The sequence below is a fragment of the Ovis canadensis genome, chromosome 16 (genome assembly GCF_042477335.2).
Source record: "Ovis canadensis isolate MfBH-ARS-UI-01 breed Bighorn chromosome 16, ARS-UI_OviCan_v2, whole genome shotgun sequence".
Taxonomy (NCBI): Eukaryota; Metazoa; Chordata; class Mammalia; order Artiodactyla; family Bovidae; genus Ovis; species Ovis canadensis.
Genome location: NC_091260.1, coordinates 53,453,862 through 53,481,374, shown reverse-complemented (window position 1 = coordinate 53,481,374; position 27,513 = coordinate 53,453,862). Strand labels below are relative to the sequence as shown.

Genomic DNA, 27,513 nt, shown 5'->3' with positions numbered 1-27,513 from the left:
ACGGTTTTTCTAGTAGGACAGGGAAGCCTGATATCACTGGTTATCCTGGGCTTCCCAAGGTGTAGTGGCTGAGTGGCCAATGAGACCGTTCTAGGGAGGGACAATCCTGAAGAAACAACTTCAGAGATGGGTAGAATAAAAAATCAGGGGACAGTGGAAATTCACAACCCAAAGTTTTCATTCTGAATCCTGATCCTCTCAGACAGTTCTGTGTATTAAACGTTTTGTCTCAAAAGACGCTTAAAGGGTGCAGGCACCAAGCCCAGTCATGTAGGGGACTCCTGCCAAATGTCGACTTCTAGTCTCATATTACCCTTGTAGCTTTAAAAATCTCTGCTGCTGCTGCTGCTGCTAAGTCACTTCAGTCGTGTCTGACTCTGTAAGACCCCATAGAAGGCATCCCACAAGGCTCCCCTATCCCTGGGATTCTCCATGCAAGAATACTGGAGTGGGTTGCCATTTCCTTCTCCAATGCGTGAAAGTGAAAAGTGAAAGTGAAGTCACTCAGTCACGTCCAACTCCTAGCTACCCCATGGACTGCAGCCCACCAGGCTCCTCTGTCCATGGGATTTTCCAGGCAAGAGTACTGGAGTGGGGTGCCATTGGCTTCTTCGAAAAACCTCTGCAGTCTGGGCCACTCCCTTTTTCCAGCCAAACTGCCTAGATTAATAGTTCCCAACAGCTCCACCATGGTTGCCAAATACTGGGTGAGCTAGGATGTACTCAATAAGGCAGTTTATTTCTGTCAAAGTCAAAGGATGACGGGAGATAGAATTAATTCTTTGTATCGTGATTGCCTATAGTCAGAATGTTTCAATTAACCTTTGGGCTTAAACAGTCATTGGAGTTGATAGGTACTTCCATTTAGGTTTACTCTGTTTGAATATAATAACTTCTCACTAGATCAATTAACACTTGTCAGTTAATTAACATATATTAAATATCCTCAGGACAAAAGCATTAAAACACATTTACATAAGAGGATGGGAAAGGAAACTAATTTCTAGGTCATTCAAAGCTACTTTTTAATGAAACTTTTGTAATGTATTATTCTGTGGACTGAGAAGAGCTGTCCATCTTTATTAACACTCCTAATGTGAGGACTGTTTCATCTGAAAGGGTCTCTCCTTTAGGCTGTACTTTAGTGTCTCCTTCCATTTCAATATTATAAGTGTTCCCCCAAAAGTCACCAGTGACTTGCTCATTGTAAGATCCACTAGGTCCACTGTCAGTTCTCACGTTGCTTGATGTCTATGGCACTACACCTCTTGATCTGAGTCTTAATTACTAGACTGTTCCTTACCAGTCTTTCACATGTGACCTCTTTGTCAGCCAGCTTCTTAAAATGTTGGTTTTTTTCCCCCGAGTCCCATCCTTAGGCCACTCCTGTTTGCAGCCTACAGGTTGTACTTGGATGACCTCTCTCACTTCCAAGGTTTGACCTTCTCCCTATTGGTCATGGCTACCAAATGCCATCTCCAGTTTTCACCACTCTCGAGAACCTCAGATAAATATACACAAATATCTGCTGGTTATCCTTTGGATAGCCCAGAGGTCCTGCCAACTAAACTCAATCTATAACTGGACTCGTCATCCTTTCTTCGTCTCTGTTGAAACTCACTCTTTCTGTACATTGTATGATATCTCAGTTAATGGGAGCACCACCCATTGGCTACCCAAGATTTCAGTGGAATAGTCATGCAGACTCCTCCACACCTCTCTTCTCCTCACATTCCACATCCAATTATTCAAAGTCCTACTGATTTTAAGTTCCCCACGCCTCCTGAATTTATCTTTCCCCCTTCATCCCAAGAATTCTTGGCATAGTTCTCATTCCTCATCTAGACTACTGCAGTATCCTCCCAACATGTCATATCTTTCATCCTCACTGCTTCTGGAACGGGCTACCTAAAACACACAGTGGGCCATGTCTTTCAGTGGCAGAGACTGCTAGATCCTCACTGCAGTCCTTTTTCCTCATCCTCCTGGGCACTCAACTAGGTTATGTTTTCTATCCATTTTGCACTTTGCTTGGGTCAAATGACTGAGTTCTAGACAGTGGAACATGGGCAAAAGTGAAAAATGCCGCCTTCTAGGTTTGGCCCATAAAATCTCCTGCAGGAGAGCCTCTGTGCCCTTTTCCTTCCTGACTGTGACTAGGATGGTGACCCCAGGGCCAATTTGAAGATGGGAGGATGGGAGAGCCATTGTCAGACTGGAGTCTCAAAGAACTGTTACATGGGTCAGAGCCTCATTCTCTACTGCTACCATTGCAGACACGGAATTACCATGTATTATTATGTGCGTGAGAAATCAACTTCCGTTTTGGTGAACTGTAACTTGTTTGGCTCTATTTGTTAACAACAGCCTACCTCTCACGTGTGCATCTGTGTGTGACTTCTAAGTACACACACCGATTGTGCATATGCCATTATGTACAATATGTCATTCATACTTTATTCTGATATTGATACCATATGCATGCCTTTCATCTAGTCGTTCACCCCTTGTCTGTCCTACTTCATATTTTTCTCAAGACCCACGGTGTCTTTAACAGAAGGTGCTTTCAGACTTCATCTCCATTGACTAACAAAATCCTAAAAATTAACAGGTAGCCTCCGTTTCCATAACTTGTTCTCTTTGTTGTTGAATTTAGACCAGACTGTTTTGTTGGATAGAGGACAATGAGCCTATTTAAATTCTTTAGGGGTGACCCATGTTTTTGAAAGGAAAAATACCTTTTGAGGGTACTATGTGAAATGATATCATTCATAAAACCTACACAGTGCATTTTTATTTCAAATATCTAGGCTGGCTGAATCCACTTCAGTGACGATTTGCTCCTGCGAACTCAAAAATAACCACAGGCCCTCAATGTTATTTGAAAGCACCTTCTTATGAACCATGTGATTTTCTCATCTGTCTACCCAGGGTTACCACATAACTGGCATTATTTTTATGGATCATATGATCAAAGAACAAATATAACAGAAGGTAGAGAGAGTGGTGAGGTTTCTGATTGTAAAGCAATGGATCATAGGCTATGAAGTCTGTCTGCTTAGGTTCAGATCTCTGCCGGGTGTGTGTGTGTGGGTGTGTGTGGGTGTGTGTGTGTGATTCTGGCTAGTTTTCACCTTTCAGCTCTTCCTCATCTCAACAATGGGAGCCATATTACCAATCTCCTTGCGCAGTGCAGAGAATTAGCATAAAGTTATTCTATAAAGCATGGCACACACTTCATACATATTCACTGTCAACATCCCCCTCATCATTAAGAGCCCAGTTAGACTTTGCTAACATTGGAAAAGACCCTGATGCTGGGAAAGATTGGGGGAGGAGGAGAAGGGGATGACAGAGGATGAGATGGCTGGATGGCATCACCAACTCAATGGACATGAGTTTGAGTAAACTCCAGGAGTTGCTGATGGACAGGGAGGCCTGGCGTGCTGTGATTCATGGGGTCGCAAAGAGTCGGACACCACTGAGCGACTGAACTGAACTGAATGGAAAGAAATCTGACCAAAATGTCAGGGATCTGAGACTCATTCCTCTCCTTTTCTGAACAAATTGGATTACTCTAAGCCTGGAAATCTTTTTTGTCCTCCTGAAACTGGATTTTTTACTTGCAAAAGGAGATAATAAGATGATGCTCCATTGACAGAAAATGTAATGAACATGATATCACTTTAGAAATCAAAATAGATCAATGTGAGAGCATAGTTTGAATGCAAATTAAAAAATTTGAAAGGTTGCATATACCTACTCTTTGCCAGTATAGTCAATTTTGGGACCAGTGATGCTGACTAATTCATACAACAGAATTTAAACTTGTCAGCTGCTGCTAAAATTCACTAGAGAGCCTGCAGATTAGAGTGGAAAGATTTAGAAGGCTCATCTTCCAATTGACATGTCTATAGACAAGTCACTTAACTGTTAAAAATCTTAGTTTCTGTAATTGTAAATTGGTATAAATGGATTGCTTACCTGCTCCCCAGGACTATGAAAAGGAGAAAATAGGAGACTACATATCAAAGTGGTTTGGAAATTAACATGCTTTGTAAATTAAATGTATTGTTATTTTTACATTAGCTGCTAATACTTCTTTTTAGCTAGGGAGATGAGTCATGCATCGTCATAAAAATTGCTGAATGATTTGAACATGTGATTATTTTGCCACAAAGTTCTCTTTTGAGTTGTCAATTTATTTTTAGCAAGTTCAAATACTGTACATTCAAAATGCAAATGGGTGAACAATGATTGTGATGCTTCAAAGGATGTAATTAGTTCTAGAAATGGAGAAACAAATATCTAGCCAAATTCCTGAAGCCTGAAAACAAGAACCAGTGTTTTGCCATCATGTTTATTTTCTTCTTACTCTATCTATGAGTCAAAAATAGTTTTTTGCAAAAGAATTTTTTTTAATACAAGCAAACACTGAGTCCAAAAAAAGAAAGAAAGAAAGGAAGAAAGAAAGAAATCGTTAATAAAGTAAGCATAGAATTCTTTTAAAGAAGTTTGCTTTAGATTTCTATTCCAATTGTGACTACTTGATAGTTTTAAACCAGATTCTCAACATTGGCTTTCTGAATGAAATGGGAACTCAGGTCCTCCCATAAGTTTCTTTGAATCCTATGGATTCTCTGGTCCTTCATCATAGGATGTTTACAGTTTGTAGCTGGAAGTGACATTGGAGAAAAGAGGTGATTTGTACTAGCTTCACTGTTCTGTAGATCAAAAGCAGGTTCAGAGAGGCAGACTGAATTCTCTACTGTCACACAACTAGCTGGCTCAGGTCTCCTGATTCAGTTCTAGGTTCTCCTCACTCTATCTCACTACATTTGTTCTCTTTCCCTGGACTTTTTTTTTTTTTTGGAGTTAGATGAAGAGGGAGATGAGGGCATGGATCTGATTGCTTCATTTTTTTCAAGTCCATTTGGAAATCTGCACAGAAATGCAGCACCTCTAGCTAATTCCATATAGAATCAGGCCTGGGTAAGAAACAGAACTCTTACCTCACTCCAGTTTCCAACAATCCAGTAGGCAGGGCTGTGTCCCATCGAGAGCTGCTTATAATCCGAGGCATTCAGCAAAAATCCCTCAGCCATCAGACTTGTTGCATCTTCCTTGGTCAGGACTGGTCCAGAACTCTGTGTTATATTCATGTTGCTTGGAAGTTCTGAGGGGTGAGGGTTTACTGGCTTTTTAGAGTATGATGGCTGGTGGTCCAGAGGGAGTGGAGTATTAGCTGGCTTTTCAGTGACCGTCCCTTCAGCTCTGGATGCTCCAGTTGTTAGAGTAATGGGCATTTGGCTGGGTACCAGTCCTTCTGATACTGTGCTAAAGGGTGGCCATAGAGATGTCCCCCCAAGATAAGGTGTTGGTGGAGGTCCAAGTGGTATTTCAATACTTCTTTCCCCTGTAGCATCATTTCCAGGTACTCTGATCTTAGTCCATGTCACAGAGTTGTTCTCATTTTTTTTCTCAGATGGTTCACTGCCTTCCCCTGAGCCACTGTGAATCTCCATTTCTGGCTCTTTGGTCAAGGGACTGTAAAACGAAGTCACCTGCCAAGTTACAGCATTGCTGGAAGTTGACAAGTCAGAACCACTCGTTGTCGTGATGACAAGGTCTCCCTCTGAGGTAGGACCAGTGTTGGGATTGGAAACATTCTCTTCATTTGGCTGGATGCTCAAAGACCAGGAAGTGAGAATGGGCTGGGAAGTACTTCCAGTGGAAATGACATTATGGGTGTCCAGTTCAGTTTGGATTGAACTATTCTGCCCCTGCTTCCCATCAAGGTCTCCTCCTTTGGAGGCTATGGTAGGATCAGGGATGTTAACTGTCAGAGTGCTTGTGCTCAGAGGCCCTGGCACTGTGGGTGTAGTCAGTACCCCGGGACTGGGTGTAGTCAGCATCCTAGGACTGGGTGTAGTTGGAGGGACAGGCTTCAAGGGGTCAGGTGTCAGTAGATTTTTCCCACTGAAAATCGTGCCTCTGTTGGGCTTCAGGATTCTCCGGCTAGACGGGCACTGCTGGAGGCCACAGAGAGCTCTGCTGTTGGGTTTCCTTGTCATGTCACAGGGCTCATCGTGGTTCTTGGCACACGTGACACTGCGAATCCGTACTCCACCACCACAGGAGACAGAGCACTGGGAAAGAGAGATGGCTGTTAGTCCAGTGGGAAAGACATGTTGGTTCTCATGCTGATTTATAGCAAATCGGGACAGGCCCAGTAGAAACAGAACTGTGCGGCTAAAATCATTTCCTATCTTTGTATTTGGCTTCTGTGCAATTTCAGTTTCCCATAGAAATATGTATATCTTGGGGAGACCAGCTGGGGCTCAGGACTAACAATCTACCCTTCACAAACTGAAAAGGCAAAACATGACATGGGAAAACTCAAGTCTTTCTGGGCCAGAACTATTGGATAGTGGATCCGCAAAGAGCGCAATGATTTAAACAATCACCTGATTTTTCAAAAGAGATAGGAATATTATTTTCCCTAAGGTTTCAGTGCTATTAAAGTGTTTATGTATTTTCTAGAATCTATTAATTTAATGATAATGAGCCTGTCCCTTTATATTCATATAAGTGACACAGCCTCACTCAGGTATCCTAAGCTCCATTTTCTTGCTTGTTGTCAGATGGACTCAGATTAAAAGCTAGACAGTCTGTGTATGCATAACACGTATATGACGCCAGGACCTTTTATGAAATTTAAAGGTGGGAAGTTAATCAAAGGTGGGGAGATACCCTGTCCAAAGAGATAGGGGAGTCCTGGAGCATGGTGTCGATATATGGATGTTGTGGCAGGCGCCTCTCCATAGTGGTCCTTCTAGGGCATGCAAAGCACGTATGGCTAGACTGCCTTTGAGGGAATCCTAACAGGACAGTCACTTCTCAGGATTCGTGGTAAAGATCTCTTTGCAACCCTATGGACCACAGGTCACCAGGTTCTTCTGTCCATGGGGTTCCCCAGGCAGGAATACTGGAGTGGGTTGCCATGCCCTCCTCCAGGGGATCTTCCCGACCCAGGGGTCAAATCTGCATCTCTTGCGTCTCCTGCATTGGCTGGTGGGCTCTTCACCACTAGCACCACCTGGGAAGCCCAAACCATGCAGAGTACATAGTTGTGATCAACACATAACACTAGATTTCTTGATATTTTATTTTTAAATCACATTTTTACCCAACTGCTCCATTTTGAGCTTTCTTTTCCAATGATAGGTTAAAGTATCTACTGAATAGTTGGTTCTTGAACGTGGACTGTCCAGGAGTTTGTGTTGGCTGGTTCGCATTTGTCTGTCTTACCTCTCTGACCCTAACATAGGTTTCTAGAAGATGGGGACTACAAAATGTTTCCTGGATTTCAAAGGGCTTCACAGCCATTGTTTTGTGTGATACCCTGTGAATATCAGCCCTGTGAGATCTATACAGCTGTGAGATTTACAAGACTGGAATTATTATTCCATCTCTTACAAGAGAGGAAGCTGACACTCAGGAACCCGCTTGAAAGGTTTCAAGTCAGTGGAAGAGTAAAAATTGGATTAATTCCATGCCTCTCCCGATCCACAGCGGGGGAAAAAAAAACAAACCTAGCACAGCATGGTGGACAAGCAATTTGTCTTCTGAATTCACTTATTGACTTGATCAAACTTTTGATTTTTGAAAAGTTACCCAAAGGCAGAAACTGTCTTTTATTCATAAGTGAACTCCAGGATATTTCTTGGGATGAAATGATCACTTACTACATATTTATTAAGTGACTATTCTACCTGGAAAATAATCAGGAATGGGAATATTCTTCTCCCTGGGAGCTTATGCATTTTTCAGTTTGAGTTTCTTGCCTTCTCAGATCCTACTTTCAAGTTCCTCTGTATTGGAAAATAAATTTCTCCTTAATTTTGATCCAATCCAGCATAATCACTCACTGATATATGATAATTCTCTTGAAATCAGCATTTTTGAAAAGCAGGAGATGCATGTGAGTGCAGAAGATTGTGTTGCTCAGGGAATGTTTAACTGCAGAGTTGGGTCAACCAATAAAGCTGTAGTGCTTCCCAGGTGGCGCTAGTGGTAAAGGACCCACCTGCCAATCCAGGAGACATAAGAGATGCGGGTTCAATCCCTGGGTTGGGAAGATCCCCTGGAGGAGGGCATGGCAACCCACTCCAGGATCCTTGCTGGGGAAATCCTAGGGACAGAGAGTCTGGGGGGCTACAGTCCATGGAGTTGTACAGAATCAGACACAACTGAAGCTGTGAGATTAAGATGTCAACAAACACTTAAACAACCAGCTCGAAGACTGAACTTCCAAGTTTGTTTTGATATAATAGTATTAATCTTTGGGCTTCCCTGGTAGCTCAGATGGTAAAGAATCTGCCTACAATGCAGGAAACCTGGGTTTGATCCCTGAGTCAGGAAGATCCTCTGGAGAAGGGAATGGCAACCCACTCCAGTATTCTTGCCTGGGAAATTCCATGGACATTGGAGCCTGGTGGGCTACAGTTCATGGAGTCGCAAAAAGTCAGCCATGACTGAGCAACTAACACTTTCATGCTTGGGAGAACAGTGCTTCATAGACCAAGAAATGCACACTTATTTCCAACTAAATGGAGACTACCAATAAAGCTCTTAAAACCCTGCAGTGAGGAAATGGTCTCTTCTAGCATCTTCTATGACTCACTTCATTTTAAAGCCTGGAAAGGGCAGGCTGTGGGTGTTTATTTTTCTGGCTCGCTATAATGTTTCTGCTTTTCTTGTGTATGAAGAGACTTTATGCTGCATTTATTTGAGTCATCTTGAGTCTCTTCACCACTTGCTACATTCTGATCTGAACTCTCAGGGTTTTCAAATCTCCACTTTGTAAAAAACTGTATCAATCTAAGTAAATAATCCTCTGTGTATGCCTGAACATATTTCCATGCTGGCTGCCTCAGACAGGCTCCAATTTGAGAACTGATTCGTAAATTAGGACCCTGATAACCCTAACACCAAGCAGGTGTACCCTGCCTTGCATTTTCTTTCCAAGAAATGTCTGAGTAGACATATCTAAAAGTAGGAAACTCTGATTTTGTTTTTGTTTTGTAACTTTTTTTGGTTTATTTTGATTTGAAACATCTCTAATACCCACAGACTTTACAACTTTACAAGCATTTTTAAAAATCCAAAAGTTTATGCATGTATGCCTGCCACCCCATGATGAACTATGAAATTAAAAAGTTATAAAACCTGTAAGAAATAGCACCTGATATTCCATTATAAACTCCAGGCATGATGTAGGGACTAAGCTCAGCCTCCTTATCTAGAAACTGAAAGTAATGATAACCTTTCAAGACTGAGGATATATTATATAAGACAACGATCTTAACATAGTGTATAATATATAGGACACAAGTGGGAATTGGAAGGTATTATTATCACTGTTACAATAATGATGCTGGTAATAATGATAGTAATAACAACAAAGGGCATGGGGGTCCCCACTTTCTACTATCCTTCTGAAGCACAGCATGACACACAGGCCTATCTTGCAGGATGCTGTAAAGTGAGCAGCTGAATAAGTAAAGTGGTTGCAGGCACCAGTCTAGAAGATACCATGGAGACACATATTCCCATTGGTTTCTTGCTTTTGGATTTTATTTTATTTTTTTTTTGGATTTGGGTTTCCTAGGGCTAATAGATATGTTTTTATTTCTAATTTTACAAATTATAAGTATTAAATAATCTTATTCACTATGAATTTGTTCAGCTTAAAAGAATAAAGCAGGACTAAACAATTGCTATCTAGATGGTTATTTAATTAAAACACATTAGATCTTGGTCTTTCAAAACAGAAGATTATTCTAGAACAGAAACACTAAAGTCTCAGCCCAAGAGGTATCTGTGGCCCACTGGCATGTATTCATTGGTCTGGTCACCCTCACAAGAAACAAGCAAATAACAAAATACAATTATCGAATTAGCAGGCAACATTTAAAAGTGAGAAGATTCCATATTAAAACTCCAGGTTTTTTAGCTTCTCTTGAAAAAGCAGATAATCTGTAACTATGGGCCCCATTCCCAACTGGCAACTCAAAAACTTCATGAACAGATACCGGGTCTGGGGGAGTTTACACGTTTCTTTACCTGCCATTCAAACCCATCCACTCTCCTCACCCAGCAGACATGGCATCTTTCAAATAATTGATGCTCGCCATTCCTTCGCACTGGGGCATAGTGCGTCCAGTGAGACAGTCAGCGTGAACTGTCTACTGCGTATACTGAGCCTCAAAACTCAGGTGCCTTTGCTCACAGTCACAGCAGAACAAATGGCACTGTTTTGCATTCAGCCCACACACTTCCCAGTACATCTTCCAACTGTGTTTATCTCCTTAGGAGCTGTCAAGCCCTTCAGATGAGATAAATGCAGGACACAGCGCCACACTTGGAACTCATCTCAATTGCTACTTTCAGGATCCTCAAAACCAGTTTCTGTGATGATTACCTTACGCCCTTGCCTTATAATTTTGAACTCTGTACCAGGCAAACAGTTTGTTAATCTGTGAATGTCCTCCCTGCGAGTTATCTTGCCCTCACTTGCCATCACTCAGAGATTAAGGCCTCTGGGGGGAGCCCGCTGAGAAAGAAGTCTGCTGCTAAATTAGTCAACTCTACCCACCAGAGGGGCACTGTGGGGGAGGGGCCCCGCAATTGACTCAAGACCTGTCATGCTAAGAGAGAGTTTATTCAAAAACACAGCTGGGGTTTATTAGAGAGGCTGGGTTAAAGGGATGAGTAGGGAAACAGCCAATACATAGTCTCAGGAAGTGATAAATAAATGAATGGTTGTCAATCATGTCCAACTCTGTGACCCCATGCACTGCAGCATGTAAGGCTTCCCTGTCCTTCACTACCTCCTGGAGTTTGTTCAAACTCATGTCCACTGAGTTGGTGATGCCATCCAACCATCTTATCCTCTGTCATCCCCTTCTCCTCCTGCCCTCATTCTTTCCCAGCATCAAAATCTTTTCCAATGAGTCAGCTGTTCCCATCAGGTGGCCAAAGTATTGGAGCTTCAGCTTCACCATTAGTCCTTCCAATCTCATACTAAAATCATTTTGAAAGTAAGTGACCTATCACAGGTTGAACTGTGTCCCCTCCAAAAGACAGAGTCTTAACTCCTGGTCCCCCGCTACCCTTGTGTCTCAGAATGTGGTCTTATCTGGAGATGCTGTCTTTACAGAGGAAATCAAGGTAAATCGAGGTCACTAGGGTGGCCCTAATCCAGTATGACCATTGTCTTCCTGAAAAGGGTAAATCTGGATGCAGAGACGCACATATAGAGACAGCACCACGTGAAGATGAAACCGGAGGTGATGGTGAGGCATCCATAAACCAAGAGACACCAAAGAATGTGAGCAAAGCATCAGAGGTCAGGAGAGAAGCATGGAAAAACTTGTCTCACAGCCCTCCTGTGTGCATGCATGCAAAGTTGCTTCAGTCAGGTCTGACTCTGAGACCCCACGGACTGTAGCCCGCCAGGCTCCTCTGTCCATGGGATTTTCCAGGAAAGAACACTGGAGTGGGTTGCTGTGCCCTCCTGCAGGGGATCTTCCTGACCCAGGGATTGAACACAGTCCCCTGCATTGGCAGGTGGGTTCTTTACCACTAGAGCCGCTTGGGAATCCTCAGGAGGGATCAACTCTGCGGATATCTTACTCCTAGACCTCCAGTTATTGTGAATGAAACATGCTGCCCATCATGGCAGTAAAGAAAGGATGCTGTGGTTGTCAAACCCAGCCAGCCCTGAGGGGACTCAAGCAGGGGAAGAGCAGGGCCCTGACCCAGATAGCTAAGGTGTACATCAGAGGCATGATTTCAGAGAGCCCAGGCTCTTGCATCTTCTCATACATAGAAAAGTGCTAAATTCATTAACTTGAGATATCCGGTTTTCTTTAATTAATGATGATCTTTAGATATGAGGCCCTATAGCTCAGGGGTTAGAGCAACTGGTCTTGTAAACCAGGGGTCGTGAGTTCATATCTCGCTGGGGCCTGCTGAGTTCCAACTACCTGGTCTTTGTCGCAAAAACCTCAGTGTCAATCCCAAGCTTCCAATTCACCCCTGCCCCGCCTCTCCCCCTTAACGACCACAAGTTTGTTTTCTACATCTGTGACTCTTTTCCCTTTTGTGCAACAGTGTAAGTCAACTATGCACGCTAGGTCACTTCAGTCTAGCTCTTTGCGACCCTATGGACAGTGGTTCACCACGAGATTCTCCAGGCAAGAATACTGGAGTGAGTTGCCATGCCCTCCTCCAGGGGATCTTCCTCACCCAGGGACTGAGCCCGCATCTCTTATGTCTCCTGTGTTGGCAGGCGGGTGCTTCACCACAGGCACCACCGGAGAAACCCCTATACTCTGGCCCCTCCCTTACCTCTTTGGTACAGTCCCTCAGAGCTATCTGAGAGGTTGCATCTCAGGCTTAATGCCTCCCTTTTGTCCACCAAATAAAACATAACTCTTGACTTGGAGGCTGTGCATTTTTTCAGTCAACATTACAAAACTGGTGAGACAGTACATTTCTATAGTTTAAGGTGCTCAGTTTGTGGTCCTTTGTTAAGGCAGCCTGAGCAAGCAAATATACAGCACTGTGGAGAATCAGTATGACCCCCAACTGGTTTTCTTCAAGTAGCTGTTTCAGACAAGGGTGCTCACATGTGTTCTCTGGGAATCCTGGCAAAGCATGGGCTGCTGGCCTCTGGGAAGAACTGAGATGCTGGCACTTGCAGAGGTGACATGCCAAAAGAGCAGGTGGTCAAGGCTAAAGCATCAGGTGTCCAGTCTCGCATGACTGTCCGGGACCTTGAATGAAACTGGGGAATACTGAGAGGAATTGACTCAGCTGTGTCTTCTCACCTTCTGTGCTGTCTCCCTGCAGTTTTCAGGAACTCCTGTGGCTCTTCATGTGAGTTTTGCATGCCTGTTTTCATTTAGCAACAGATAAGCCATGGGCACTTGCTGCACTGCCTTCTGTTTGAAGAGCCAGGAGAGCTTGATCATGAAACATTTAGTCTATCTGGTCACACGTAGAAACCAAAACCCGTGTGAACAGCTTTGCACTTAATAGATTCTCAGGGGCTGGCCTAATTAATTGCATTCTTTTGTTTGTTTGTGTGCTTTGGTCAGGCACAAAGAAAGTAGATTAAAGATCTCTACAGACCCAGAGCATGTCTGCTTCTGAGGCTCTACCCTAAGGCCCATCCAATATATTAAAAACCATCTCTAGTCTCAAGTGACATATAATCTTTTTCTGTAAAAACAATTTGAAAAGCTGTTTATTCTTTTGCTTTTGAAAACATTTGGTGAGGACCACTCATTTAATTTATGAGTGGCTCTGATTTCTCTGTGATCATTACACATAGTCTGGAATTCCAGCAAAGTGAGAAAAGCCAGTCTACAAATTGTTTCCTAAACAGACTACATTTTTTTATGAACACTGAGAGCTGTCATGTTGTTACATTTTGCAGATGTTTGAGAGCTGTATGCCAGAGTTCAGAGTAAAAGCTCTGTTGCCAGCAGTCAAATCCTGGCTCCGTTGCTTAAAGGCTGTGTGACTTTGGACACACTTCTAAATATCTCTATGCCTCTCTTTCTTTACCAGTGAAATGGGGCTAATTAGGCCATTGTGTGCTCAGTCGTGTTTGACCCTTTGCGACCCTATGGGCTGTAGCTCATCAGGCTCCTCTGTCCATGGGATTTTCTAGGCAAGAATACTGGAGTGGGTGGCCATTTCGTCCTCTAGGAGATCTTCCTGACCCAGGGCTCAAACCTGCGTCTCCTGGGTCTCCTGTATTGGTAGGTGGATTCTTTACCACTGAGCCACCTGGTAAGCCTGGTAATACCTACAAAGGTATTTAATATACATACTAAATGCTTGATAATCATTTGTTTTTAATATGTAATTAAATATTGATTTCTGATTTTGCAGTGTCCTTTGCTTTATTGGAGCAACACAGTAGTTTTGTTTTTCAGATTTTAAACACTTTTGTGGGTCCATGAAAACCTTGCAGCACTAAGCCATGTGCCCCTGCATAAAAGGGCTCTGAGCTCAGAGAGGGAGTTAGATGAAGATGCAGGGCCCAACACACGTTCCCCCCTACAGTGTGGAAGGATTCCCTTTTCTCCAACCCTCTCCAGCATTTATTATTTGTAGACTTTTTGATGGTGGCTATTCTGGCCTGTGTGAGGTGATACGTTATTATAGTTTTGATCTGCATTTCTCTAATAATTAGTGATGTTGAACATTTTTTCATATCTATATGTCTTCTTTGGAGAAATGTCTATTTAGATATTCTGCCTACTTTTAAAAACTGGATTGTTTGATTGTTTTTGCTATAAGAACTACCATATGACCCAGCAACCCCATTCCTTGGCATATACCCAGAGAAAGCCGTAATTCAAAAAGATATATGCACCCCAGTGTTCACTGTGGCACTATTTACAATAGCCAGGACATGGAAGCCAGGACATATTCATTAACAGAGGAATGGGAAAAGAAGTTAGTGGACATATATGCAGCGGAATATCATAAAAAAGAATGAGGGAATGCCATTTGCAGCAACATGGATGGATGTAGAGATTGTCATACTGAGTGAAGTAAGTCAGAGGAAGACAAATATTACATATTGCTTATATATGCTATCTTAAAAACTGGGTACAAATAAACTTACAAAACAGAAATAGAGTCACAGATGTAGAAGGCAAACATGGTTGCCAGGGGCAAGGGTTGAGAGGGGTAAATTGGGACACTGGGCTTGATATATAAACACTGCTGTGTATGTGCGGGTGTGTGTGCTTAGTCATGTCTGACTCTGCAACCTATGGATTGTAGCCCACCAAGCTCCTCTGTCCATGGGCTTTTCCAGACAAGAATACCGGAGTGCATTGCTATAGCACTGAGAACTCTACTCAGTACTCTGTAATGGCCTATTTGAAAAAAGAATCTTAAAAAGAGTTGCGATATATATTTGTACAACTGATTCACTTTGCCATACAGGAGACACTAGCACAACACTGTAAATCAACTATACTCCAATAATTGTGTTTTTTTTTTTTTTAAAGAAAATGCAAGGGCCATAGATCCATTCTATCAGGGAGCTTGGGTGTCACTGACTGGACAAGGCTTGCAAAGTAAGAGTAACATGGAAAACAGACCCTTGTCTTCTTTCTTGCCTGATAATAAAGTTCTCATTTAGTGAATGCTCCAGTATTCTTGGTCTTCCCTGGTGGCTCAGCTGGTAAAGAATCCTCCTGCAATGCAGGAGACCTGGGTTCGATCCCTGGGTTGGGACGATCCCCGGGTTGGGACGATCCCTGGAGAAGGGAAAGGCTATCCACTCCAGTATTCTGGCCTGGAGAATTCAATGGACTATATAGTCCATGGGGTCGCAAAGAGTCGGACACGACTGAGCGACTTTCACTTTCACTTTACTATTTGCCAGGCACTATGTGAAGGGCTCACATGGATTACCATCAAACTTTCTGATAATCCTGTCTTTCTAAATGAGCAAAGGTTGAGAGAGGCTTAACACTAGCTCAGTTACAGCTTGGCACAGCTGGAAAACCTAGGAAAATTACTATCCCAGGAAATCTATTAGTCTAACTGCTGGGAGAAATATGGGAATTAATGAACTAAAATCAAACTCATAGAGTTCAAGAATTAAATGAGATATTTAAATAGAGTGGATAGAAGCCAACAAAAGATGGATAACATTCTTATTATTTCCATCTATTCACTTTACTAAAAAATGATTATAGGTATAGAGCTTATTATATGCCAGGTATTCTTATGAGAATTTTAGGAATATTAGCTCATTTCATCCTCATAACTTCCCTAGAGTCCTCATTTTTAGAGATGGAGGAAACAAATCACAGGAAAATAAAAGTAACCACAGGGGGATTAAATTCACACATCTGATAAGTGGCAAAGCCAGGATTTAGACCTGGTAGAGGGAGGTGCATGCTCTTCACCACTAGACTGGCCACCTCTCAAAAGGCATGCCACTGAAGTGGGGTGTCTAGTGGGAGCCACAGAAACTTTGATACTTATCTTCATTTACAATAGAGGCCCCCTTCTGGACCCTCCAAGCCCAGAAAGTAGGCTGGGCAAAACCAGATTAAGATTCTTGATTCCTGAGATTGGGGGTGGGATTCGGGTGTCTAGAATATGAACTTAGCGGGGAAGGGGCTGGTCACAGGGAGCAGGAAAGCTGTCTTTGGGGGCAGCCACTGATTCTCCCTGGGAAGGGAGAGACCTCCTCCTTCTGGCATCTCCTGGGTCAGGGAGGAGTGGTCCAGCCTGGCACAGATAAGCCCACCCTCCTCTCAGTGGTCTCTTGACAGGAAGGGCATCTCATGGATTTGCCTCTTCTTCTTCTTACCTTGGTCATCCCAGGGAGGACCATTCTACAGGCTTCTAAAAGCATCACAGTTGACCTCAGGACAAAATCCAGACCATAAATACCATGTGTAGCAGGAGTCACTATATCATCTTTTTTCTTTTCCTATTTTGTGGCCCTTTATTTGAAAAGTAAGTACATATTTTTCTTAATCAGTTGGGTGCAATTGTAGGAAAAATTGCTCCTTTCTTGATTTTATAATTTCTAAGTTTATTGGCTGACTTCTTTTTTAAGGACTTCCCTGGTGGCTCAGATGGTTAAGTGTCTGCCTACAGTGTGGAAGATCCAGGTTCAATCCCTGGGTCAGGAAGATCTCCTGGAGAAGGAAACAGCAACCCACTCCAGTATTCCTGCCTGGAGAATCCCATGGATGGAGGAACCTAATAGGCTACAGTCCATAGGGTCACAAAGAGTTGGACATGACTGAGCGACTTCACTTTCACTTTCTTTTTTAAACCCTGTATCATCTAAAACATTTCCCAGTATAGAATGTCAAAGACATTCATGCTTCAGCAAAGCTCATTAGAGGGCTAATGTATACAGACATTAGCAAGACAGCAGAGGGGGAAAAAAGGAGGATCCATTGAGTGAATATTCTGATGCTGATTTAACTAAAAGCACCTCTCCTGACAACATCTCTAAATGAAGGCAGCAGCTCAGCCTCTCAGTGGAACTGGACACTGGATTCCACATCTGCCATCACTATACTATGCAGTGGCCTCTATTCAGAACAACAGACTCCAGCATTTGTCACTTGGCGCCAACATTTCAGTCCCTTGTTGTCCAGTGAGGCACATCTTTTTGCTCCCCAGAAATAGAAACACAATGAAAAGGACTCCTCAGCCAAATATGTAATTGTGGTCCCTTGAAAAAGCATGAAGATTCTGGCAATTAGTAAATTCTACATGACAAGAATTATTAACTGCTTTGGATGCAGCCAACACACTTTTGGTAAACAGTTTTAATGGACCAGTCACAATACCCCATTCAGCCTTATTTTGACAACACTGTAATTTACAGCAATCGAGGTTGGCAGTGGACTAATAGGTCAGGCCAGACACAGGCTGTGATTATACCTTCCCAGGAACAGCAGGGAAATACCCTGGCCTGTTATTGATGTGTTCACATGAATCAGTGTAATACCAGCAACACGCCTATATTAGGTTGTAGATGTTTTCTTTGCATGTACACCTTTGTCTTTCTTTTTTTGGGAGTCCTAGCTCTCTCATTTGATTAGCAGTTATTACAATAAAGGAACTATATCTTTTTTATTTCCACCCAGCTGCTACTGAGAGTATTATATACAGAATTAGAAGCTAAATAAGGGCCTCCCAGGGGGTGCAAATTGTAAAGTGGTGCAGGAGACATAAAGATGCAGGTTCAATCCCTGGATCAGGAAGATCCCCTGGAGGAGGGCATGGCGACCCACTTCTGTAGTCTTGCTTGGAGAATCCTACCGATAGAGGAGCCTGGCAGGCTACAGTCCATAGTGTTGCAGAGTTGGACATGACTTAAGTGACTTTTCATGCACGCATGCAGAAGCTATATAAACCTAAATTGTGACTTTGAGCTAATGAAATAGTTTTGGAAATACAGTTATAAAAAATGGTTGTATTCAAATGAGAGTTTTCTGCTTTCAAATAGTTATCTTCAGAGATGGTACCTTTGCTTATACAAAATTTTGAATTCTTTTTTTAAAAAATAATCATATATTGTCAAATGAACAGTTTTGATATCTGCAGCTGGTCAGGAAAATTCTGTGTAGAAGCTAAGTGTCACATAGGATCATTCATTCTCAGTGGGGGCAATGAAGACTGGTTCTGGGGTGGAGTGAGTTAAAAAACCTCACCCTCTTTATGTATAAAGCACAGATATATACATAGTACATAAATAAATACATAGTATATCTATCCTATGATTATGTATTATATAATTCTTTCATATGAAATGTTCAGAAAGGCAGTTCTCTGGAAATATGAAGTGGATTAATGTTTGTCTAGGGCTGGGGAATGAAGGTAGGGACCTGGGATGATGATTAATGCATGTAGGGTTTATTTAGGAGGTGATGAAAACATTCTTAAATTACTGTGGTAATGACTGTTTAACTCTGTGAATATACTAGAGGTCATTTGTTTGTTCACTTTCAATGGGTGAATTTTATGGTATGTGAATTATATCTCAACACACACACACACACAAACCACTTCCCTCCTTGAAAATAAAGTCATGATGGAGAAAGACAATTAGGAAAGAGCCTCTAAAAAGACACTTAAGGAGTAATTTCCTTCTCCAGGGGATCTTTCTGACCCAGGGATTGAACCCAGGTCTTCTGCATTGCAGGCATATTCTTTACTGTCTGAGCCACCAGGGAAGCCCATTGGGAAAAAAAAAATAATCAGAAATACTGCCTTGGATCAAAAAAGTGAATTCCATCTTAAATCTCTGTATTCCCAGTTCAAATATCCATGATGAGAATTTATCCTCAATTAGCCTAAACAATTCTTGGGTTAATCCTACCTAAGTCAGGCAATATCCTCTGAGCCTCATCTCTACCAGTAGGTAGAATCTGGAATTAGTTTTGCTGCCCAGAACCAGGTCTCTAAGAGCAGTGAGGCTGAGAAAAGATTTTAGAAGAGGCACATCTTATGGGAATCAGGAATCATGGCTGCCCTAAAGAAGTCATATTAGAAACAGTCTGCTAAAAACTAAGTTGCTTGAGACTGCTAGAAGACCCTTGAGTCTAACTCAGTGTTGCAGGGTAAGTTCTCAAGGAGACAGACTCTGAGGTGTTTAGCTAGCATGGCTTTTATTAGGAAGTACTCTGGAAATCAACTCCTGTCAGAAAGAGGGGAAGGAAACAGGATACAGTCTAGAGGAGATGGTGCCATGATGCAGGCCTGACAATAGGTTTAGCCAGCCTCAAGAGAAGCTCTGGTCCTGGGATAGCCCTTCAGAGTTGTCCCAACAGCTGAATATAAGCCCTTTACTTCTGAAAATGTGTCTGGGTAGTACATCACAGCATCCTCCCAACTCAGGTCCCTGACTTCAGACTATACTACAAAGCTACAGTCATCAAAACAGTGTGGTACTGGCACAAAACCACAAATATAGATCAACAGAATCAAACAGAACATCCAGAGATAAACCCATGCACCTGTGGTCACTTAATCTATGACAAATGAGGCAAAAATATACACTGGAGAAAAGACAGTCTCTTCAATAAGTAGGGCTGGGAAAACTAGACAGCTACCTGTGAAATAATGAAATTAGAACACTCCCTAATACCATACACAAAAATAAACTCAAAATGGATTAAAGACCTAAATGTAAGGCCAGATACTATAATACTCTCAGAGAAAAATATAGGCGGAATACTTTCTGACATAAATCACAGCAAGATCTTTTTTGATCCACCTCCTAGAGCAATGAAAATAAAAATAAACAAATGGGATCTAATTAAACTTAAAAACCTTTGCATAGCAAAAGTAACCATAAATGAAATGAAAGGGCAATCTTCAGAATGGGAGAAAATATTTGCAAATGAAGCAACTGACAAGGGATTAATTTCCAAAATATATAAACAACTCATGTATCTCAATATATATATATATTAAAAACCCCAATCTAAAAACCTAAATAAATGTTTCTCCAAAGAAGACATACAGATGGCCAAAAAACATATGAAAAGATGCTCAACATCATTAATTATTAGAGAAATATGAATCAAAACCTCAATGAGGTATTACCTCACACAGGTTAGAATGGCCACCATCAAAAAATCTATAAAGAATAAATGCTGGAGAAGGTGTAGAGAAAAGGGAACCATTTTACAGTGTTAGTGGGAATGTAAATTGGTGGATAAACAACAATTTTAAACAAATAACAAAAAATAACAAAATAAACAGCTACTATGGAGAACAGTATAGAAATTCCTTAAAAAACTAAAAATAGAACTACCATACAACCCAGCAATTCCATTCTTAGGCATATATCCAGGGAAAACCAGAATTCAAAAGGGTGCATGTACCCCGATGTTCACTGCAGCACTATTTACACTAGCGAGGACATGGAAGCAACCTAGATGTCCATCAACAGAGGAACAGATAAAGAAGAGATGGCACATATATACAATGGAATATTACTCAGCCTTAAAAAGGAATGAAATGATGCCATCTGCAGAGCTGTGGACTGACCTGGAGATTGTCATGCAGAGTGAAGTGAGTCAGAAAGAGAGAAACAGATATCATGTGGTATTGCTTGTATGTGGATCTACAAAAATGATACAGATGAATTTATTTGCAAAGCAGAAACAGTCACAGATGTAGAAAACAAACTTATGATTACCAAGGGGGAAGTGGGGTGGGCTGACATATACACTTCTGTGCATAAAATATATAACTAATGAGGACCTACTGCATAACACAGGGAACTCTACTCAGTGCTCTGTGGGGACCTAAATGAGAAGGAAATCTAAAACAGAGTGAATATATGTAGGCATATACCTAATTCACTTTGCTGCCCAGCTGAATTCTTCTTTAGATAGTACTTTATAAGCTATGAAAAGCAATAGCATTACTTATAATCAAGAATCACTTTAAACACAAAGGTCTTATCCAAATGGATCAGATTACTCCTTTATCCACCAGACTTAATTCTAATCAACTTCCTGTGGCTTTCTCCTGAATCAAATATTTTCCATTTCTCTGATGGTGAGTCTAAGAGGAATTCTAAGATACTCTGGTCAATAGTAGCATTATTATGGAAATGATGTGGCTTCCCAAGGAAGCTCATAAGAAGTCAACAACCATCAATACATTCTGGCCTGTTGGTTTTACAAAGTCACTTATTTTCTAGTCATTCCTTAGGTCACTGACTGAAATACACATAGAGAAGCAGAGCAAGGCCCCTGGAGACTCCAGTACCCTTGCAGAAAGCAGAGGTCTACTTCTACTACAGACTCTGGTAGCAAAAGTCCTGACAGTTCTAGGTCCCCTGGTGACCCAAAGAAAATTAAAGCCTGGAAGGATTTCATGATCTCCTAGCCTATGGATTTCCAGTCATACTTGGAGAATCAGATCAGATTAACTGTGGGGAAATGCAACACTATTTGACTTTATGTGACTAATAGTACACATCTCAAAACTTCATCAGGTCTGAATAGATGGATGATTTGAGAGGCTTCTCCAAGTGGCAAGTACATTGCCTATCATTCCAGTTAGAGTGACTCTCCTTTAGTTTTAGTCTGAAACATAAGTTCCAGTAAATGTCTGGCAAGCCAGCTTGTGGGGTAGGTGGGAGAGCCTTGATTTGTTCCCAACGGTTAACAATGGACCGGCAAAAATCCTGAAGATTTTTCAATTAGCTGCCATGAGCCTGAGTATGTAAGATCCAGGTCATTCCAGGCAGGTAGATATCCGACCAGATGAGAGGAAGATCTTGTAAGAATGGAAAACAAGCAAGATAGGATACTGGGAGGTGGGAAATGCAGAAAACAGGCCACTGGGCACCTCACCCCTGATCACTTTGGATTGGTTAATGAGGAGGATGGGTGAGAGGGCTGATGAAACACGAATAACCCCGGTGTCCCTTTTAACCCCTGGGCTCACCTCACTCCAGTTGCCCACTGTCCAGTCTGATGGACATAGGATGTCTCTGTTGCAGGACACGAGGGTCTTGGGCTTCAGCAGATGCTGGCAGTCTTGAGGAGGGAGAGCCTGCTCATCCGAGCCCATGGTCTGGATGCACAGCACTGTTCGCTTCTTTTCTCCATGGGGCCCACATGTTGCAGAACATGCTTCCCACTCCCCTGCCCACCACCTGCAGACACATAGGGACATGTGAGAAAAGATCAGCCTGAATCGATACACATGCACTTCAATCACTGGCTAGAAATCCAGAGCAGAAACGCTGATTACAGAGTTGGGAGGTCTCTGAAGATGCTTCAGCCCAGTAGAGGGTGCTCTGCAGACAGGGCCACGGCTAGCTTGTTCAATCACAGCTATGGAACTCCGCAAAACACTTGGCATAAGTACATGATAAGTAAGCATGTCTTTAAATGAAAAAACAATCCTCCCACCGAATCTCCTCTCTTCTCAAACAAGAAAACTGAGGTCCTGTTTTCTATTGTGAAACCTCAAGCAAGTTTAAGCCTTACTCTCCACATCTGTTGAATGGATGCAACAATATTGACTTTAGTACTGAAGTACTAAATGTACTGAAATACCAATCTATGTAGAGTGTATAGTACATAGCCTGACATAATACAAGCTCAATCATTTGTAATTATAATTATTGTTTTAACTGCTGCTATTGACTAAAAGAACCCAATTAGAATCTAAGTCTCCTGGCTCCTAACTGAATATTTTTCTATTTCAATATGATGCACTTAATTAATTTTCAATTATGTAGAAGATGCTCAGTTAGGGGCATTGTCATCATTCTCTCCCTCCTCCATCTCCTTCAGTCTACCTTTGAATATTCTCACTGGTCGCTTTAAAAGAAAGAAGTAGGAAAATAAGAAATGTATTAAATAAGATCATCTCTTGGTTTTTTTCAGCTCTTCTTGATAAGTTGAATAGTTGAAACTGTTGCCTAAATTAATATTCTGGATTCTCTATGGAAAAATGAAGATGTGTGATTTTCCTCTACCTGCTATCATGGTTGATTGCCTCAAGGTTCTAGGATGCAGGGCCCCATGGTTACACTAAAGTCACTTTTGAAAGTGCCAAGGAACCCTCTTTGGAGCCGTCTCTTTTCCTCCTTCTTCATCATTGTCCAAATCTTCCTCAATATCAAATACAGAACAGGTATCTTGACCCAGAACACTTTGGGGCACCATTGCTTCGATGTGTAGTCTGCTTATTTATCCCTCCATGCAGGAATAAAATAGAATATTTGTTTTTCATGGGAAAACAGTACAGCATGTGAATTCCTTTATTCTTGACTTTAAGGAAATCTTCTGACCTTGAGATAGTATCAAATTTTAAAGTAGATTAAACTGTGTACTACTACTTATATCTACAAAATATTAGATTTATTTGAGTAGGACTTCTTTGATTCTCATACTTTAAATCTCTGGTTAAAAATACTAGAAGAAAGCTTTTCCTCAATTCTATTATATTCTTCAGTTAATAAGTAATTAAGATTACTTATTTAGTCCCTGGTATTTAATATCTGGCCATCCTATGTAGATAAAGAGCTAATATTGGGACCATATGATGTGACACCAAATAAATGTCCTCTGTGTTAATCTAATTACTCTGTCCTACCTCTGACATTTCTGTGGGAGGCCAGACACACTATCAAATAAATCAAATGCCATTCTGGAAGGGCCTTAATGTGAGCTGACTGAAAGTCCGATTTATCTAGCTACTTACTACAAGGCTTTCAGCTATGTTACTAAAAGGTGATAATAGACTTCCTTGTTTCTCTTTCTGAAGCTGCCTTCACAGACTCCTGGGGACATCTTGCATATGTTTGCTCCTAGTTTAAGGTGAAATCCACCCTTTTTATTTCCCTGCAAAGGTCTTCCAGGCCCAGGACTCAGGAGCTATTGCCAAACTGTTCTCTATTGTCCAGCTCATTCATTTTGGTGTCTGCCATAATCCCACCTCTTCGAGGAGATTTATAAAAGAATCTTGTTTTACATTTATATTTATAGGAGATTTATAACAGGAGACTGTTTACTTGCTCTGAATGATAGCTGAGAAGCACAGTATAACATTCCAAGAACTCAGCAGGACAAAAGGCTCAAACCACACATTTATTCACCACCCCCCACAAGGCAACCTTTCTCATTTAATCAGAATATAATCAACAATCTAATCCAACTTTTTCCATTTTTGCTATTAATTTTTCTCTTGCCAGAATGTCCATATCTGTCACACCTAAAGTACAAGTGGATAACTGATCATGCATTGTCTCATATGTTTTTTTTTTTAATTGTCTCTATAATTAGTCAATCTGAACATTTCAGGTACTAGGTAAAAGTCCTAAGGACCTGGCCTGTATCAGTGATTCTCACTGTATCATCACTTGCGGATCTTTAAGGGTCCTATCAGTTCAGGTCCCCTTGCTATACTGGATGGCCAGAATCTCTTGAGGTTAGGGCAAAGGCATCAGTGTTAAGAATTCTTTGATGACTTTCATATGGAGTCAGGATTAAAACCATTGGTGTTATGATGGGCTTCCCAGGTGGCATTAGTGGTAAAGAACCCGCCTGCCAGTGTGGCAGACATGGGTTTGATCCCTGGATTGGAAAGATCCTCTGGAGGAGGGCATGGCAGCCCACTCCAGTATTCTTGCCTAGAGAATCCCATGGACAGAGGAGCGTGGCAGTCTACAGTCCATAGGGTTGCACAGAGTTGGGCACGACTGAAGTGACTTAGCACACATGCATGGTGTTATGACATTAGATAAATGAATTTGATTGTTTATCTTGAAATTTTTTCTATAAAGAATGGACTCTGTAGATTTAGTATGCTATTAGTACAAAGATAGTAGTTATAAAAATTGATTTTATTTTAAAGGAAATTTCTATTCTAAGCAAGAGTTTTAAATCATGAGGCATTCTTTTTGCATGAAAACCTACATGCAGCTGCCAGGCTGGAAAGACCTGTTATAAGAGTTTATGGAGCATTTAAATATACAGAGCACTATCACAGCTGGAGCCTGGCAGAAGTTTGCTTTCCTGTAAACCAAAGTTCAGAGAGAAGTCATAGAGAAAAGAGACTCAAATGACCTCTTTCTGGAGTCAGATACACTTTTAATTCCAAAGAATTTCTTTCTTGACAGGCTACTTCATCCTGGAGTGTGCCATGCAAACTTTCATTCTGGAAGCCACTGACGATATAACACAGATTTCTTACATTAAGATTAACAGAAGCTTTTTGTTAAATCTTTTTTAAAAATCTGTCTTAAGTATCCATTTGGGAAAGAACACAGAAGGTCCAAATTGGGTATAGAAACAAATTATTACTGAAGGACAATAATCCAAAATAAAAAGATTAAATCTTACATATGAAATCATTTTAGGAGCAGAAATGACAGCCCTGAACAATGGTATGAACTTTTCAGATAGCATGAAAATTAGGTGACAGGGGAAGATGTTACAACTTGAAATTCATATCTATGGAAACTACTGAACTAGTCTTTCAAAGACAAATAATGTAAAGATAGCCATTGACATTTATTATTCTTTAAAAAAGCAAATTAACTTAATTTCCTTTCTTTAATACCCTTGTGAGTTTGCAGGCATGATTTAGCTTTGAAGTTGGTTTCTGCTTGTTAACAACTTTTTCATTGTGTTTTAATGTGTGAGAAATATTTTAAACTTGGATTTCTGATTTCAGCACCAAAATGAGCTCATCCTGAGATCCTGGGCAGCAGCACGGTGTACGAGCACCAGCACAGAACACTCAGTAGCTTCATCCAGGTTCAAATCTAGACTCTACCACTTCGGCTAAGTGATTTGGGAAGAATCTGAGAACTTTAGTGTCCTCATCTGTGCGATGGCATAAAAGTGTCAACCAGTCAGAGTTGCTAACATGAATAAATCACTTGGCAGCATGGAAACGGCTTGAAGTAGAGTGGGTTCTCAATTCAGAAATCATACTCCTTGGCATTTATCTAAAGGAGCTGAAAACTTTTTGTTCACACAAAACCCCACATAGGGATGTTTATGGTAGCTTTATTCATAATTCCCAAAATGTGGATGCAACCAAGATGTCCTTCAGAATGTGAACTGATAAACTATGGTCCATCCTGACAATAGAATAATATTCACACAGAAAAGAAATGAGCTATTACGCCATGAAAAGACATGGAGAAACCTTGCTGCTGCTAAGTCGCTTCAGTCGTGTCCAACTCTGTGTGACCCCATAAACGGCAGCCCACCAGGCTCCCCTGTCCTTGGGATTCTCCAGGCAAGAACACTGGAGTGGGTTGCCATTTCCTTCTCCAATGCAGGAAAGTGAAAAGTGAAAGTGAAGTCACTTAGTTGTGTCCGACCCTCAGCGACCCCATGGACTGCAGCCTCCCAGGCTCCTCCATCCATGGGATTTTCCAGGCAAGAGTACTGGAGTGGGGTGCCATTGCCTTCTCCAGGAGAAACCTTAAATGTGTATTATTAAGTGAAAGAAGGCAATCTGAAACGGTTATATAATGCATGATTCCCACTATCTGAAATTCTGGAAAAGACAAAACTATAAAGGTGGTAAAAAGACCAGTGGTTGCCAAAGGAAAGAAGTAGAGATGAACAGGCAGAGTATGGAGGATTTTTAGATAGTGAAAATACTCTGCATGGTAACATAACAATGGGTAATGTCATTATATATTTGCCAAAACCCATGGAATGTATGTACATCACCAAGAGTCAGAACCCTACGCTAAACTATGGACTTTGGGAAATTATGATACGTCAGTGTAGATTTACCAATAAATAAGTAAATAAAGTATAAGAGAAAAGTAGAACAGTAGGTTCTGAAAATTGTTAGTAACCTCTACCTCATTACCATCTGGGGATAATATCTACCCTCTACCTCCTGACTTTATCATGAATCTTTTGGGAAGCTGAAACACAATAAGTAAGAAAGACTTCTATAAATTATCCATTATGTTGGAATATTTCATGAAATTCTATTTAACTTATCATATGCTACTTTAGTGGAGTAGAAAACGGCAACCCATTCCAGTATTCCTTTTTTAAAAAGTTTATTTACTAAATTAATTTATTTTAATTGGAGGATAATTACTTTACAATATTGTGATGGTTTTTGCTTGCCTGGATAATTTCATGGACAGAGGAGCCTGGCAGGCTAAAGTCCATGGCGTTGCAAAGAGCTGGACATGACTGACCACACAACACAAGCTACTTTAGAACACATTTTCAGAAATTGTACCTGTTATGTGTTGTATCTACTTAACATCTTCAGGAGTCAAAATCTCTGACCTTAGAGAGTCTTACCTATTTCAAGAAAATGAACTGCATAATTGAAGCACAACAGGTGAATTTGCTAGTTGTTACTTTAGAGAAAAACTTAAGTTCTGAGGCATTAAATAAACCAATACAGATA

At 41.3% G+C, this 27,513-nt stretch overlaps 1 protein-coding gene and 1 non-coding gene across 2 annotated transcripts in view; one reads left to right on the top strand and one right to left on the bottom strand.

Moving 5' to 3' along the window:
• Positions 1-27,513, bottom strand: part of ADAMTS12 (ADAM metallopeptidase with thrombospondin type 1 motif 12) — a 407,364-nt gene that overhangs the window by 43,305 nt on the left and 336,546 nt on the right. Inside the window, exons 18-19 of the mRNA XM_069555948.1 lie at positions 22,048-22,258; positions 5,013-6,149 (exon numbers count right to left, since the gene is read on the bottom strand). Of these exons, the coding sequence (XP_069412049.1) occupies positions 5,013-6,149; positions 22,048-22,258 (1,348 nt within the window). The remainder of the gene's footprint in view (positions 1-5,012; positions 6,150-22,047; positions 22,259-27,513) is intronic.
• Positions 11,964-12,037, top strand: TRNAT-UGU (transfer RNA threonine (anticodon UGU)). Its single transcript has one exon. It is a non-coding gene; the product is annotated as a tRNA-Thr (tRNA).